The 16,516-nt window shown below is 38.9% G+C and overlaps 1 protein-coding gene across 2 annotated transcripts; it reads right to left on the bottom strand.

Annotated features, from left to right (window-relative positions):
* Positions 1 to 783: 783 nt before the first annotated feature.
* Positions 784 to 15,788, bottom strand: rbm25a (RNA binding motif protein 25a). Of its 2 annotated transcripts, none has more exons than XM_016676282.1 (18): positions 15,605 to 15,788; positions 15,212 to 15,328; positions 14,419 to 14,468; positions 14,157 to 14,336; positions 13,859 to 13,916; positions 13,431 to 13,591; positions 13,149 to 13,343; positions 12,982 to 13,062; positions 8,089 to 8,339; positions 7,103 to 7,214; positions 6,914 to 7,003; positions 6,730 to 6,803; positions 6,477 to 6,627; positions 4,413 to 4,956; positions 3,050 to 3,357; positions 2,853 to 2,951; positions 2,669 to 2,716; positions 784 to 1,292 (listed from the first exon to the last, which is right to left on the bottom strand). In XM_016676282.1, the coding sequence occupies exons 2-18, from the start codon at positions 15,315 to 15,317 to the stop codon at positions 1,200 to 1,202; spliced, it is 2,601 nt and encodes an 866-aa protein (XP_016531768.1). In that variant the 5' UTR covers positions 15,318 to 15,328; positions 15,605 to 15,788; the 3' UTR covers positions 784 to 1,199. The 2 variants fall into 2 exon arrangements, with proteins under 2 accessions (XP_016531768.1, XP_016531769.1); XM_016676283.1 differs by having other exon boundaries at positions 14,157 to 14,327.
* Between the last annotated feature and the right edge of the window lie 728 nt (positions 15,789 to 16,516).

Raw genomic sequence — 16,516 nt, 5'->3', positions numbered from 1 at the left:
ATTTTAAACTAGTTTTAATGCCAAAATCAGGCATTAAATTAGAATTTATTCAGAATGTTCTCTAATGCAACCCCACTTTTGATACATTTCCATTGTTGCAGGGGAAAAAAAAACACTTTTTAAAGCTGCCAAAAAGATCACAGCTATCTTCTGACGGGATACTTCTGGATATTTTCTCTTTCCTAAGCAGAACTTGTAGAATTCAGTACATTAGAGTTTTTCAAGAAACACATTGACAGCCCAATTTATCTCAATCTCAACCTACTGGAAGAGGCCTAAAAGCCAGGACCGTACCAGAAATTCAACTTCTTGTAGGTCACAAGATGTATAATTTCTCTAAAATTTACATTTATCCAAATATTAGATTGTATGTGTTTGAGCTTGTATGTGTATTCTCGTTTTTGTAATTAAAAGCAGCTGCTGTGTGGTACTTAAATCTTGGAGAGAGAGAAAAAAAAAGAACAATTCAAGGACTTTATGAAAGTCCAAAATAACAGAACACCTGCGAAGACTGGATAGACATCCAACTGGAACTGTGTCAGATTTTGGATAAATATCTGTTGTTTTTTGTGAAATCAAAACACATCAAGTTTTATATGTGCCGAGAAACAAGTTCAACTGACCATAAAACATAAAATTTGCCAAAAATATTTTTCTATAAATGTCAGATTTTCATTCCTATTAAGCTCATCAAGTGCAAGACCATAGATGCCGTCAAAACGACCTCGTTTAAGGTGAGTAAGATGGCTAACTTTTAGGAACAAAATAAAAGCAAAAACAAACTCCAAACAATTAAACTTTATTTTGTGTTGTTTTTTAAAAAGCACGTTTATTAGTTCACCTGTCAGGGCAGAGCTTTCACAGAACACTAGCAAATCAAAGCAGTATGTACAATGTTCAACAACCTGGAGAGCAGGCAGTGAAATGCATCTGCCTTTTTCTCTAACAATGCCAAAACAAAAAACAAAGAAAAACAATAAAACCAAAGTTTTACCATGCTTGAGGTTTGTGCAAACTCTCTGCTCAAAAACTGGGACCTTATCATACAGACACTTACACTCGCACAGACACGCATACATACAAGGTAGCAGCTCCTTGCAGGTGGAATGGAGAGGAGTATGAGCACGTATTTACAGTCTGGACGACCGGAGGACAAACTGTAGCTAGCTGCAGTGAAAGCTCGGGGGTTTCATAGTCTTTTACTTCACCAGTCCAATCTTCTTGGCTTCTGTTTCATAAATGAGTAACCTCCACATTTTTACTATGAAGACTTCTGCTTCTTCGTCGAGAACCTGAAACGAAACGAGACCGCGGGAAGATTCAAGTAAAGCTTGAAGAGTCACCCAAACGAAACCAGTAGTCCTGCTGAGACACATTTCTAGATTTCTGCAACATTCAGAAATATTAAAGCGTTCATGCAGCAGGAAGGATTTCTTTTAAAAGACCACTTTGTTAGCAGATAAATGATACCATCTGTCAAAATATATTTTGAAGAAGGGCTGGGCGATACGAACTTAAAATGTTATATTCTGTGGTACTGTTGCAGTAACGATAAAAGTGATAATATGTGTATTTTTTTATGTGATTGTATGACTGCATAACACAGCAGTGATAGTCAAACAAACAAGTACTGATTTTGAGAAACATTTGTAACATATGACTTGTGTGGCAGCGATCATATAAAGGAGTGTGACTTGTTTCACTAAACTGCACACAGGAAATTGATTTAATCATTTTTAAATTCATTGATACAGCTTTATTAAACAAATTGTGGATAAAAATAGTTTTAGGGTTTTTTAAATGTCACTGATTAGAATTTACTGTAACAACAATAAATCACTATACATGATAAACGACACAATAAATACCCACTTCTATTTTTGAACTGTTACTTTTATTTTCTTAAACAAGCTAGCCGTTTCATTGCTCCTTCTTTAGGTTATAAACACATTTGCTCATGATAAATTTGAGAACCAAAAGTTCACTTTAAAATCCTGATTTAAATCAGTAATAAACTGTGGGTGAAAGAAACATTTTAAAGCAGCTGTTCTCAGCCAGGAACTAAAAAGAAAACAACTAAATATTGATGTCTAAAATGATAAAATCATCAACAATCTTACCACTTTTTATATTCAACTCTTCCTACTTTCCTTCCATGTCTATGTGATGAAGTACTTGAAGTGTGCTGGATCAATTTATCTTCCTTATGAATTGTGTACAGAAGTAGATAAATCTTACAAATATTTTAATTAATTGTATATTATTTTCTAAAAACCTTGTAGTACAGCCAGTTTCCATTTATTCTGCTGCTGATCCATGTTTGGACCATCTGGCTCTTATGAAATATAACAGATTATGATCCCTGGCCAAACCTCTATAGCTCTAAGTGACCTTCTGCTGGTATATTATATTTATTCGTAGTAATAAAAGCCAGTTTTTCAAATGAATAACTATGAGCAGACTGTAGAAAATGTCTCGCGGCAGATGGCTCCAATAACTAAAGCCACAGGCAAACAAAGTGAAATGTCCTCCATCAATCACTGAATTGGATATGGATTTTTTTTTCTGTTACATATATTTTTGTAGATAATTATTAATCTAACTTACTTAAAGCTTTAAAAGGTATAATACTGGGGAATTGAGACAATATTGAAACATTTCAACATACCATAGCCACATCGTCAAGGATCCCCTGGGGAGTGCTGTGTGCCATTATCTGGAAGTAAAATGGAAAAACAAATGAAGTACAGAAGCATAAAAAACAAACTTATCTTCTAAAAAAAAAAAAGCAAACTGATAATGAAATCTGTAAAAATGTTAGTTCACAGTTTTTTCAGTGAATAAATACAAACCTTAGAACAGACAAAATCAACCAGGGTGGGCTCCTCCTCCCCAATGTATTCAATGATCTTCTTATTAATCCACGGTCTAATCCGGCGATCCATCAGAGTCTAGAAAACACACAACAATATCCCAAAACTTAATAAATGGTAATATTTATAATATTTATGTATGTATTTAAAAAAAAAAAAAACACTGTTATTTTTACCGAATCGACCATGGTCCAGTCCAGTGGGTAAGAGAAAAGCTCCGGCCTGGCAGTGGGAATTTTCTCGATAAGGCTCTTGATGTGCTTCCGCTTCTCCTCCGTGTTGATGTTGCCGCCCTTGGCGGCGGAAATTTCTGCCCCGTCGAGTCCCAGACTCTTGTCATCGTCACCGTAGTCCAGGGGAACCAGCTTCCTTTTGCGGGGCTGCTCGTCCGCTTCCTCATCGTCAAACTTGTTGAAGACACTGTCCACCGCCGCCAGCTTCTTTCTCTTCACGGCGTGGAGCTGACTGGGGCTGTTGGTCGCTCCTGCAGGAAGAGAATGAGGATCTACTCTGACTGAACGCTGCAGGAACAGGCACCTTGTGTTTACGGCAGAGTTTAGCAGGTCAAGTTTAAGACTAAAAGCCACATTGAATTCAATTTAAGACCAAAAAAAAAAACTATAACTTTTGGTCTGCATATATGTATTAATTCAATTCAGTCTTTATTAATAGGGATAAAAATTGCAATCTAGAAATCGTAATAGTGACTGGAAGCATTATTTTTTTTGCACAGAATGTTTCTGGCATTGTGGGTTGGAACAAACAAACATTGTCTGGCCAACTGGTGGGAAATTTGCGTTTACCCAAAACAGACACGGAAAAGCTAGCTACCTAGCAAAGGCTTTAGCTGCTACTTAGCAGTAGCCTCAATCATCTCGAGTCACAGAATGCAGTGAAGACGTCTGCATGTGGCTGAAACTTTTTCCAGAAAAATCCCATAAGAAGGAAAAAAAAAAAAAACACTACACATTGAAAATTAAATAGTCTTGCTGGGACAGAATTTACAACCTGTAATTTAAAAAAATATTTGAGACATTTTAAGACCTTTTTAAGATCATCATGACCAAAATATAAGACTTGTAGCACAACAGAAATGTAGAAAAGAAAGTCTTATCTCTCAAATAAAAGCTTTTTTGATGTGAATGTAGCATCAAGTGGGTTAGCAGCTGATGTGAGCGAGTGAAGAAGACCAACGTTGGTAACTGGCAATAAATAAACACCAATGATGGACACAGAAAAGCTAACGAGCTAGCTAGCAAGGGTATATTAGCAGCTAGTTAGCGGTGGCCTCAACTGCCTCGAGTCACAAAACGGGATGAAGATGTCTGTGAACCACTCAAACTTTTGCCAGCAGGAAAAGTCCCATGATAAGAAAAAAACTACACTTCCAAAACCAGCAGTCCAGCCAGAACAACTTTTAAGACCTGTGAATTTTGAATCTAATTTTAAGACATTTTAAGGCCTTCATTTCTAGACATATGAATTTAAGACTTTTCAAGGCTGCGCGGACACTCTGTTACAGTCTGCCGTTTCACTCACCCAGTTTGAGGCTGAGGCCGATCTTGGGCCGATGTTCCTCTAGCGGCTGGAGGTCGGGGGTGTTCTCTCCTGGAATGATTATGCCGCAGGGGGAATCGTTCCCAGGAGTGTTCGGAGTCGCGTTCCCGCTAGCAGAAGAAACTGATGGGGCAATGGTGATCGGTCTCATCACAGGCTTGAGTTGGGGTTTGGCCTCTAGCGAATCTTCGGCGTCGCGGAAGTCATCCTCGTGCCTTTCGTTGGCATTCGCGTCATTGTTGTCGTCGTCCTCGTCCGAATCCTGCCGGGGGGGTTGGGACTTTGGCTCCACGGGTCTCTCGGAGGCTCTCTTCTCCCGCTCTCGCTCCCGTTCGTGGTGGCGGTCTCGTTCGTGGTGGCGGTCGCGTTCGTGGTGGCGGTCGCGTTCGTGGTGGCGGTCGCGGTCGTGATGGCGGTCGCGAACCTGCTCCAGTTCGCGGTCGCGGTGAGTTTTCTCCTGGCTTACTTCCTCCTCGGGTTCCAGGTTCAGAGGAGGCTGTCGCCTGCGCTCGGCTTCCTCCTCCATCTGCAGAAACCCAAAGCAGAGACATTCAAAGTGAGTTTTCTCCAGATCCAGTTTCAAGTCTTTGAGCAGCAAGTCAAAATTAGGCTTCAAGTCTTTTATGCCAAACAACGATTTAAGTCTCAAGACTCTGAGAGGCGAGTCCAAGCCAAGTCTAGTCGGGACTTAAGAACATTTTCTTATCCCGTTTGCCATTTAATCCACATATTGCTACATTGCTGATGGATTTTGAACTATCATCATGTAATGTTTTATCCTTAACTTTTATTCTTTTTCAATTTTCGACCTGCACAAAATTGTTACAATTTTACAACTGAGAAATAGGGCCAGACTAAGAAAAACACTTTTTAAATCTTGACAACAAAGTCATGATACAAGGAGAATGAAGTCATGACGTTAGCAGAAACACAATGTTACCGGGGTAAAAAGTCATAAAATGACTAGAAAAAAGTCATTTTAATGCAAAAAAAAAAAAAAGAAAAAAAAGAATGAGTCCTTTCTTCAAAATAGACTGAGTCAATTACAGTCATTCGAAAGTCCTACTACTGATAATAATTTAATCCCTATATGTTAAAAGATCAATCATCTCCTCAGTTGTAAAACTGATACCAAAGTAACTTCACAAAAAGTTCAACATTCCTCATTTTAAACTTTTATTTTTCGTGTAGCCGTGCTACCTCATTCTCCTAATATTATAACTTCATTCTGGTAATATTATGGTTTTATTACTTTGATTTATTGTGTCAATTCGACTTAATTGTTGTGTGACTTTTTCTTGTAATACAACAAGAAAAAGTTGAATTACAACACATAATCAGCACATCCTTCTGAGTGGAAGTCAGAAGTCAGAGAGAAGTCGCATTCATACTTCTTTTTAAGCCGCCTCTGTCTCTCAGCCTCCTCTCACATCGTTGAAACATTGTTGTACGATTTTGTCAACTGTTCCACTTGGAATATAACTTTTTTTTCTCGTAATATTATGACCAATATTATGACTCGTAAAGGATTTTTTTTTCCTAGCCTGGCCCTAAAACTCTGTTGTACAATTAGATGAATGAAAAGCATTACAAACACTACTTTAGTGATTATAATATAATGTTTATGCAGCTTTTGAACAGATAACCGGTGGCATGAATTAACACCCAGTAATAAGGTGTTACTGGGTAACACCTTATTTTCAGTACAACATGCGTATTAGGAACCAATGGTAAACTTGAGTTGTCTAAATGCAGCGTTGTGTTTTCTTCTTCAAGAGTAATGATTTAGTTGGGTTTTTAAATGTGACTTTAATCTATTTGTCATGATGACTCCCTACATCAATAAGATTTGTTATCAAGTGTAAAAAGTGAGCATGTTTCAAGGTAAATCACAAACCAGTGTGGCACAAAGTAGCAAATGAATGACGGAGGATCATCCATTTGGAAATGAGTGGGACACAAAGTGCTGTTACTTTGTAAAACTTAACTATTTTCATTAAATTTAGGAGAAAAATAGGTCAAACTTTATGTTAATGAATCGTTTACCCTCTGCAGCTCGGCATCTGGGTCAGGGTGACCCTCGGCAAGCAGCCTTTGTCTAATCTCTTCCAGCTCCTCCTTTTCCCTCTTTCGATCTCGCTCGTCCATTTCTATTTCCTTTTCGCGGTCACGCAGTCGCTTCTGCAAAGCGCTGCCTCTGAGGACGAGAAAAACAAAGAGATCATCGTCGTTTGTTGTTCTGTTTCTGACAGCAGAGCAGAAACACGGCATGTCAAAGCGCGAGTTCGGACGGTCGAACCTGTAGTACTTCGGATCGTCCCTGTCGTCGTCATAATCCTCGAGGAACTCTTTCAGTCTTTTGGCTTCTTTCATCTGATTTTTGAGAATGTTGTAAAACAAAAATAAAAGAATATGCAATGAAACCACAAATAAGATGACAAAAAAAAAAAAACAAACATTTATTTTTAGTGCGTGACATGTACCATTTCACGCCGCCTTTCGTCCTCCCTCTCATTTTCTTTGTTGTATTCGCGAGCCTTCTTCCTCTCTCGGATCTCCCAGTTTTTGAGCCGCTTCACAAGGAAAAACAGAAACACACGATTAACATTAACACATCCTCCTGTGGGTTATCATTTACATGCAACACAAAAAGAGAGAAATCGCATTCATACTTCTTGGTAAGCAGCCTCTTTGTCTCTCAGTCTCCTCTCAAGTCTCCGCCGCTCGTAGACGTCTTCCTCGTCTTCGTCACGGTCTCGTTTTTTATCTTCCCTGTTTCTCTCCCTGCGAAGGCGATTTCAGAATATTCAGAGAATATTGTCAATCCAGGGTAAAACTATGAAGTCGCAGATGTTAAGATCAGAAAAATTGGCAAAAAACATTTATTTGTTTTGTTTCTCTGAGACAGGCTACCCGTTACCGCGGCGCCCAATTTTCCTGTTTCTTACCGCACAAACACAGTTTCAATAAACATCAACATGCACTCATAATAAGCTTTAGTAATTGAATCTGAAGCCTTTGTTACTGAATTTGAATTATTCCTTCTCCTGGGTGGAGCATCAGTAACTTAAGTGTAAATTTAAAAAAAAAAAAAAGAAATAGCAATTAATAGTGTGAAAATCTATAAGTAAATAATCAAAGTTAATGGGTTAAAGTCTAGACCCTGAAAAAAATATTTATATAAACTTATTTATATAAACCCCCCATTAATATTTGGTTAAATGTAACTTAGCAACTTTGTGCAGCGATCCACTAAATTCAGCCATAATCCTGGGTGATTTCTTGACCTCTTGTCTTGACAGAGTTGTGTATAATGAAATAAATTTGTTGCTAAAATGAGCTGGAACTTTGAGGTACGGTTCACACATTTCCAGCAGGTCGATTTCACCTCCTGCTTTGTCCATTAAAGCCCAATTCTGACGAGCGTTTGGGATCATCTCCCTGTAGGAACATCCAACTGTGTTCCAAGTTTCAACCATCGGCCCCACGATTCACAAAAAGGTCGGCAGCCAGATGGTTGAAACTTGACTCAACTTGGTGTTTCACACTGCTCCACCAGGAGCTACCAGACTGTGAATGGACTGACGTTTAAATCCCTTTCAGCTGTGGTTTTTACTCCCAACAATTCTCACACCGTCGAAGTGTCAGCTGCACGGACCTCGACCTGCTGCGCGCTTCGCTGACATCTCGACTCCTCTCACGCTCTTTCGTCCGCTCCCGCTCCCGGTCCCTCTCCCGCTCTCGCTCTCGTTCCCGCTCCTTGTCCCGTTCCCGCTCTCTCTCTCTCTCCTTCTCCTTCTCTCGGTCGCGCCGCTCCCTCTCGCGCTCGCGCTCCTTGTCCCTCTCCCTCCGCTCCTTCTCGAGCTCCAGTCGTTCCTTGTCTTTCTTCCCTTTTTCCTCTTCCAGTTTCTGCAGCAGCCCGACGTGAGAAAGAAAAAAAAGAGGAACATTTGTCAAAGGACATTAAAGATCAGAAAAATTATTGCACTGACACACACACACACACACTAAAAAGAAACCACACACAATCACCACATGATGCTGAAGACAGCAGCTCAGACTGTCTGTGTTGGGGATGTTGACATCCTACCAGGACTGACATTCTTGGACAAGATGGCCGCTCCGACTCGAGTCAGGAAATCTTCCTAGCCTTGTAGCGGTCCAACGCTACGGCAGGTTTGACAGATTTAAATCTAGGGCTGCAACTAACGATTCTTCTAGTTATCGATCAATATATCAATTATTCTGATAACTAATCAGATAACAAAAATTGGTGCCTTCTGCAGATTTTTCATTTAAGTCGTTCATTACACAAATATTGGAAATACATTAAAGATGCACATAGCCCAATTCCTTCATCAAATAAGAAAATAAATCATTTCATTGCCTGAAATGCAACAACAGAAGCGTTCGCTCGATGATTTGTAGCAAACGACGCATCTACAGCAAAAATAATCCTTATAACACCAACACATGAAGACCTTTCTGACATCAATACAGTGAAAAGCTAATCTGGTTTTTGGAACTTGAGGAATTGTGGGCAGAAAACATTTACAGACAAAAAATGTGTTTTATCTTCAATGAAAAATATATATCTTCTTAGAAGCAATTAACCTTTCTAGTCCACTTAATATCAATAAACCACAGGGTTAATCTGTTAATTACTTTCTGAATTAACCAATTAATAATTGGATAGCAAAATGTCCTTAATAGGAGATTTATTTATTTTTTTTTTTGCTTATTTTGACCCGGGTGTTGTTAAACTTGCCCCATTTTGAGGCCAAGGTTTTTTTTTTTTTTTCTAAAATGTACATAGTTTTTGTACAGTTTTGACTCAATTACCGCTCGGACTACGTTGTTCTTACAGAAAATTGTCCTTTTTTAATCAACTTTTCCAATTAACGATTAACTGATTACTAAATTAGTCGACGATTGTTTCAATAATCGAGTCGTCGCAATTAATCGGTTTAATCGTTTCATCTCAGTTCAGGTTAAACTCCTGTGAAAACCATCAACTGTACTTTATTAACCCCAGGACTCCTGGGGAACCACGTTGAAATGTTGCCTCTGAGTATCAATGCAACATTTTTCCTCTGCCGATGTGATAAACTGCTTTGTGTTAGTCTATTACATAAAACCCCAATAAAAAGCAAGTTCTATGACGTCACAGAACGACATTAAAAAGCTCAAGCAGCATGAGCTGCTTGAGCTCATGCTGCTTTCACCAGGCGGAGTACGTAACAGGGCAGTGAGCAGAGGATATCTGCGTTTATGCTCTGATGTAATAAGAGGCTATTTCAATAACAACTCGGCTGTGAGCTAAAAACTTATTGGTCAAATTCATATCCGCCTACTATTTTCCCCCCAAATCAATGTGAAGTCATACAAATGGACAAACTGCTAGTTGTAAAAAAAAAAAAAAAGAACAAAAATTAAAACATGATTGACGTTGGTTTTATCAGACAAACAGCAAAAAGACAGAAGGACAAACACTAAGACTTAGGACAGTCTGCGTTGTGTTATTGAGGAAGGAGCTTTTATCCTCAATGGGCTTTTTGCCTACAAAGCTTTTAGAGTCAGAGAAGCTGCCAAGTCAGCGTTGAACCCATAGCATACTTAACATCGCTGCTACGTAATGGACTGCTCTGACATTACCTACGGGTGCCAAGTGGATTAAGATAAGTCACAGCTTTACATGGCAAACGGCCCAGTTTTAAATAAATTACATAATCAGTACCGATGTGTTTTTTTCTGTCATGGTTATGTGAAATACAGGGAAGCATGTGTAAGAGATATCTGCCTCACTGCAGTGTAGAGGACTGAGGCTTATTTTAGGACTACTATTCCCCCGCCCCCAAGTTTACATACTCAGTAGAGGTGCAGTCTTCTGGGATTTAAAAAAAAAAGCCTGACCTACCTGCCGATTACAATTTTGGTCAATACTGATTTTTTTTATTTTATTTGTCTGATAAGTTGGTAAATATGGCATCAAAGTTCCTAAGTTGGCAACAGCTGGGGTGACGATTGTTAACCAAACATGTGTAAACATGACCTGGTGGGCAGTGATTGATTATTTATTGATTGTTTACATTTGCAGAGGAGATAAAATCAGTTTCACATGTCTGCATCATCCAATCGCCAAAAATTAAGGAACTCAGGTTTAATTTAGCGATGCCCTACTAATAATAATACTTACATTTTGCACAAATGATCAAAAGTCTTTGCACAAAACCAGACGTAAACTCTTGCTTCTCGCTAGAATCAAAGAAAGTGACATTTTGTTCTGGAGCTACAGTTTTGCAGCTTGCAGGAGATGACCTACACACACTGCATATGCAAGGTTTCCCCCAGAAAACTTGCTAAGCCCAGTGGTTGGGGTGTCATTCGTCCAGCGGCCAGTCGTCGTGTTTTTGGGTAAAAAAATGTTTAAGTTGACAGGAAATTTGAAAAAATCACTTGATAATTATGTGTTATTGGAAGATTGGGAGATTAATACCTGAACATCAATTATAAAGTCTAAAAACATGCAAACATTTTAGAAAGACTTAAATAAATAAGCAATGCTAAGCCTGGCGGGGGGCACAAGTAAAGCATGGTGGCCCGCCAGGCTTATAATACACTGGGAGAAATCCTGATATTGGAGGAAAAGCAGGTCAATCAAAAAGTCAGAATATTCAAAAAAGCTGTGAAACAGTTTGCTGTGACAGAAATGTCAAAATCATCTCCTTTAAATTCATTGTTTGACACAAGAAAGAAGTAGGGAAGCCATCGTACCTGAAGGTCGACTTCCTGTGCCTCTGAGGTCTCACCAATCCAGTTTTAAAAAATAGCAAGTCAGGCAGATCCAGAGTTCAAATTCAGATTTTATAAAAGCTTATGATAATTTTCTTAAAAAATTGCTTAAAATTTGGATCTGACAGGCCATATAAAGTAAACATGAACAGAGTATAAGAGAAAAGAAATGTGGTTGCTACATGTTATCGTCTATCAGTTAGATGTTTATGTTATAGATAGACCAACACAATGCTACTTAACACAAATGACCTTCATGATTTCATATTGTTAATGTATGAACTGATGCAAATGATACAGAAGATAAAAGCCAGGATGTCGGGACAGGACGGACATCCTGACCTGAACTCTATTTAAGGTCATATCAATGCATCCAACTGGGTCTGCTTTTAAATACCAGCTTTAATGTGCTATTCTGCAGGCCGCTCTTTTGAAAATCAATGTGAGTGTCTGAAACTGGTTTGACCTCCCTTTGGATGCGATTTCTTTTTTTTTTTAAGCTACCATAAGCTTAACAAAAAATAAATATATATTATTTCTAGAGATGCAGCGATCACAGACTTTGTGGCTGATTTGGAGATTTTGCAAAGCTCTGACCTGCTGATTCGCAAAAAAAAGCTACAATCAACATTTTAATAGTAAAAATTAAAACTAATTCCCTAAAAAAAACACCTCTGACTATTGTTTTATAACCTGAATTCAATTGTAATGCATGTCATCGTCTTTGAATCTGTCTATCAGATTGAACTGAACAGACTGGATCTGCTTGTTGTGCAAAGTGCCTTTGAAATTACATTTATTGCAAATAAATATGAACTGAAAGACATGAGTTAATAGTAGGTTTGTTATTGATTCCTGAAGCGACTCAGCTCAATATTTTCAATTTCCAGCTGAAGAGTTAATGTACACATTTTCTTATTCATTTGTATGAAGTTTGCAATTTAAACTCAATTTAAGAGAAATTTTAGATTAATTTTAGAGAGATAAACAATACATTCTATTTAATTAGACTGACGTCATTTTTATTACACGAATATAATGAAGTAACCTGCTACAGTTACATGATCCACCCATCCACTACAGGATGGTGAAGCCATTGTAGTCTTCGGTTCATTTTAAAAATGCATCTCTCGACTAACAGAAAGTATTTTTTAAATATTTTCTCCTTTTTTAACTTTGATAGCATCTCGACGCATAGCGACAAAGAAAGAGTAAAAGAGAGAAAAAGAAATGCAACATGCCTTCTATGTCTTCAGACCACAGAGTGCTGTGGAGAGGCGCTCCCTGCTTTAACGATGCCGTTAGCTGCAGTTTAAAAGGCTGCAGTGGTTAGACTTCTTTGTACACAAACACAGATTCATGGATGTCGGGACGTGCAGAGGTTCACTGAGCTGCTCGCTGGTTTTAAACGTGACACGGTGCGACACGTTATCGAATTAAATAAAACTACTTCTCCAGCTTAAATAGAGCAATTTACCCCAACGTTAAGAAATGAGAGAGCTTACCCGCGTCCTAGCTGCGCAACCTTTTCCAAAGCTGACACAGTAAGATTCATTTTCACCAAATGAACTCTACCATATTGGTGGGGTTTAATCAATAGATTAGGTTTATTTGGAATTTAAACACGGCGTCCATAAGCTAGCATAAGCCTAACAGATTGTTTATCGAGTGTGAATCCACTTCCTGTGGAGGGATTTCGAAGTACAAACATAAGTTTTCTTCTTAAGTACACAGCAACAGAGGCAGGTTGGTGCGTTACCTTGTGTGTGTCTCTGAATTTGCTGATCTCTCTGGATATGAGGTCTCTCTTGTCGTCCTCCAACTCCATGGCGTTGATGTCCTTAGAAAGAGGTAAAGACGGATTTGGAAACAGAACCAGGTATGGAAGATTTCATGACCAAAACAAAGAGTTCATGATCTGACTACCTCCTCTTTCTTCTCCTTGCGCTTTTTGTTGCGAGGCTGACCGTCAGAGTCTTGCGAGGGAGCGTTGAGCTCGCTCGAGTACTCTCGGATGAGGACGTCGATCGCCCCCTTCACAACCTGGTCCCGACGCACGGTTTCTTCATCGAGAACCTCCTCCTCGTCCTGCGTGTCGTTTTTTGACCCGTCTGTGGTTCCCTGGGTGTCAAAGCCAGAGAAAAACTTTTTAAAAATACTTTCGAAAAGGATCAAATCCAAGCAAGCGGTCGCTTCACCGTCTGTTACCCCGTTGGCGCTCCTCTTCTTTGCCTTCCACTCGTCCAGCTGAGCTTTGGTTTTAGCGTCCACCTTGACCAGCAGCTTCTTGTCGCCTAAGAGCAGCTCATGCAGAAGCCTGAGAGCTCGGAGCGTGGATTCAGGCTCCTTATATTCACAGAATCCAAAGGCTTCCACACGTCAAGGGGTAGAAAGGATTAATTATTAATTATTATATATGAGAAAAAAAAAGTCAGTTGTTATTTTTGGACTGCATAAAACAACCAAAACTTGTTTTTCTTATTTTAAAAGCGTCAAAGAAAAGAGAGAATTTAACGACAATGACAGTATGAACACGAATATTAGTAAACTATTTTAACAGTAATAGGTCTCAGGACTGGGCAGCATAATATATGTTAACAAAGGAGAAATTAAAAGTAAGGTTATCTTTATATTACCTTGAAGTTTCCCAGAGGCACCTTGGACCCTTTTCCAGCTCAGAACGATACCACATTTCTGTTTTGATGAAGAACAAAAAATGTGTTTTAATTCATTGATAAAACTTATTTATCAGCAACTTTTCCACCGGATGAACAATCCCAGCCAGCAGCCGTCATGGACATCAATGTCATAACATCTTGGACTTTGAAGATGTATTTGAGTTAAAAGGTACGAATTTATCCTTTTCTGGAACAATGTTAAAGAAAACAGACGTCAGTTTAATTCCGACAGATCAGCGGTGTGTGGAGAACTCACTGCTAGAAGCTGCCTGACCAACATGTCAGACGCTTTCTCAGAGATGTTCCCCACAAACACGGTGGTGGTGGGGCCCACGCCCTCGTCTGCGTCCTTGGCTCGGATGAGGACTGGGTCCTTCTTCGTGGTTACCGGCTTCTGTGCAATGGTGACTGTGGTCGGGACCAGCACCTGGACAGCCAGCACACATTTCAGGTCATAAATATAAAGTAATATTAACATAAAAAGTATATATGATTAGTGGGGTCTTTTTTTTACTCACTGTGGGTGCAGGTGCCATTACGCCCATGTGAACTGGGATCATGGGAGTCCCTGAAAACGAGGATGAAAATGAAGTTAAGCCTAGCTGCTAATTCACACAGGGTTTCCCACAGTGTATTATAAGCCTGGCGGGCCTTTACTTGGGTCCCCACCAGGCTAAGTATTGCTTTTTTTTTTTGTTATTTTTTAAATGTTTGAAATTTTTTAAGACTTTACAGTTGGTATTCAAGTATTAATCTTCCAATAACTTATAATTATCAAGTGAAATTTTCAAATTTTCTGTCAACTTTAAACATTTTTTAACTCAAAAACACAGCAGTCTGCTGAATGAATTACTGGCCCAACGCCCATCCACCGGGCTTAGCTAGTTTTCTGAGGGAAACATTCTCACATCAAAATAAGACACTACATTTTACAGTCTGGATGTTCATCGAAGTCTACAACACACAAAGTTGATCAGAAATGAAATTGTTGTGAGATGCTGAAGGTATGATATCAAATTCATACAATACCTGGTTAAAATAGTCTTGACTTTTGCAAGAGGCCTTAAATTTTTTTTTCACATTACAACCACAATCTTCAGTGTTTTTAATACTGGCCAAAAAGTCATAAAGTTCATTAATGCTTCAGCAATATTCTGATTATTAATGTGCCTTTAATTACTTATGAACTAATGTGAAACTACTTTACCGTGTTTACATTCTGATAAACTTTGCTTCTGTGTTTTTATCCATTTCCCATGCATATGTCTTGTTAATGTAAATAACACATCTGTCAGGTAATCAACTTAGTACCTGGAGGAACCGGAGGAGCAAAGCCCGCATACTGAGGAGGGGGGATGCCAGGAGGCAGCTGTGGGATGCCAATCGGAGGGCGGTTGATTGGAGGAGAGTAAGACATCCTGAAAAAACCTGGAGCCAAGAAGAAAAATGCTTTATTAGTGACAAAGAGGACACCGTTTACTGTTTCCCAAATAGGCTGAACGAGTAGCTACATTAGCAGCCGTAATAACAGAGTAAAAACAATTCAACAGAGTGCTGTAGTAGCAACATATTTGGCAGGTTGTGAACGCGCTCATGTGAAATACTCCGCTACGTAAACTAGCTAAATTAGCTAAAAGCAGCTAACTGTGTAGCCCACTGCTAGTTCAGTTAGCAGCTGCGGCGCTCATGAACTGATTTACTCACCAGCAAAAAAAAGAAAGCGGCCTCCAGTTTTATGGCTTAACCGCACACAAAAGGCCCCCGAAACAACTACAGACAGGGGGACACACAGCTAAAGGCGAATATTATACTAGAGACCGGTGGGCTAAAGGAAACCCCTATGGTCGAGGGAAAACTGGGAAAGGAATCATGGGATAGCTGCACGTCAAAGGTTTTTTTGCCCTCCGCGCTGTCTTTCAGGTTGTATGCAAGCCTGTAAGGAAAATATGTAAAGGCTAAATTTGTTCGCCACAAACCTTAAAACAAAACATATACAATTCTCAAGTCTTTTATTTAAAATATAAAAATATACGTTTATTAATCTTTTTAATGAAATAATACAATGTAATGCATATAACAATGTTATTTCTAACACTTGCTTGTAATTTTAAGCATAATGCATTGAACTTCAGCAAAAAAAAAAAAGACTGTTAAATTAAATAGTAATTTCAAACTTTTTTTTCTTAAATTGTGGAATTATTCACAATTTATTCCTCAACAGTTAATTGACTGCAACCACATTCTAGCAAGCTAGTATACAGTTAGCATCCTAGCTTGTGGGAGGAGTGCTCATTCAGTTTGGGGTCCGGGCTAAAAGATGTTGAATACCAATGCTGTAGAATCTAAATACTGTATTTTACTGTAAAGTCCAATAGATTGTGGCATAATTTTATCGTACTACTGGTATTCTTCTTTGCTTTTGTTTTGTTTTTTTCACATTCTAAAAACTGGCCAGTGGCAAGAGAGTCTGGGATAATATGTTTTGCTCTGGAGAAGAGACTGTACAAGTACAAAAGAGAATGAGTCTTAGTGTAGCTTTTAAACCACGGTAGAATAATAAAAGTAATGGTTGGTGCTCTTTTTGTTTTCCACGACCTCAGTCAAATTTATCTTTCT

This window comes from Poecilia formosa, unplaced genomic scaffold (genome assembly GCF_000485575.1).
Source record: "Poecilia formosa unplaced genomic scaffold, Poecilia_formosa-5.1.2 Scaffold131, whole genome shotgun sequence".
NCBI lineage: Eukaryota > Metazoa > Chordata > Actinopteri > Cyprinodontiformes > Poeciliidae > Poecilia > Poecilia formosa.
Note: the sequence above shows the minus strand (reverse complement) of the source record. Positions and strands in the feature narration are given on the sequence as shown.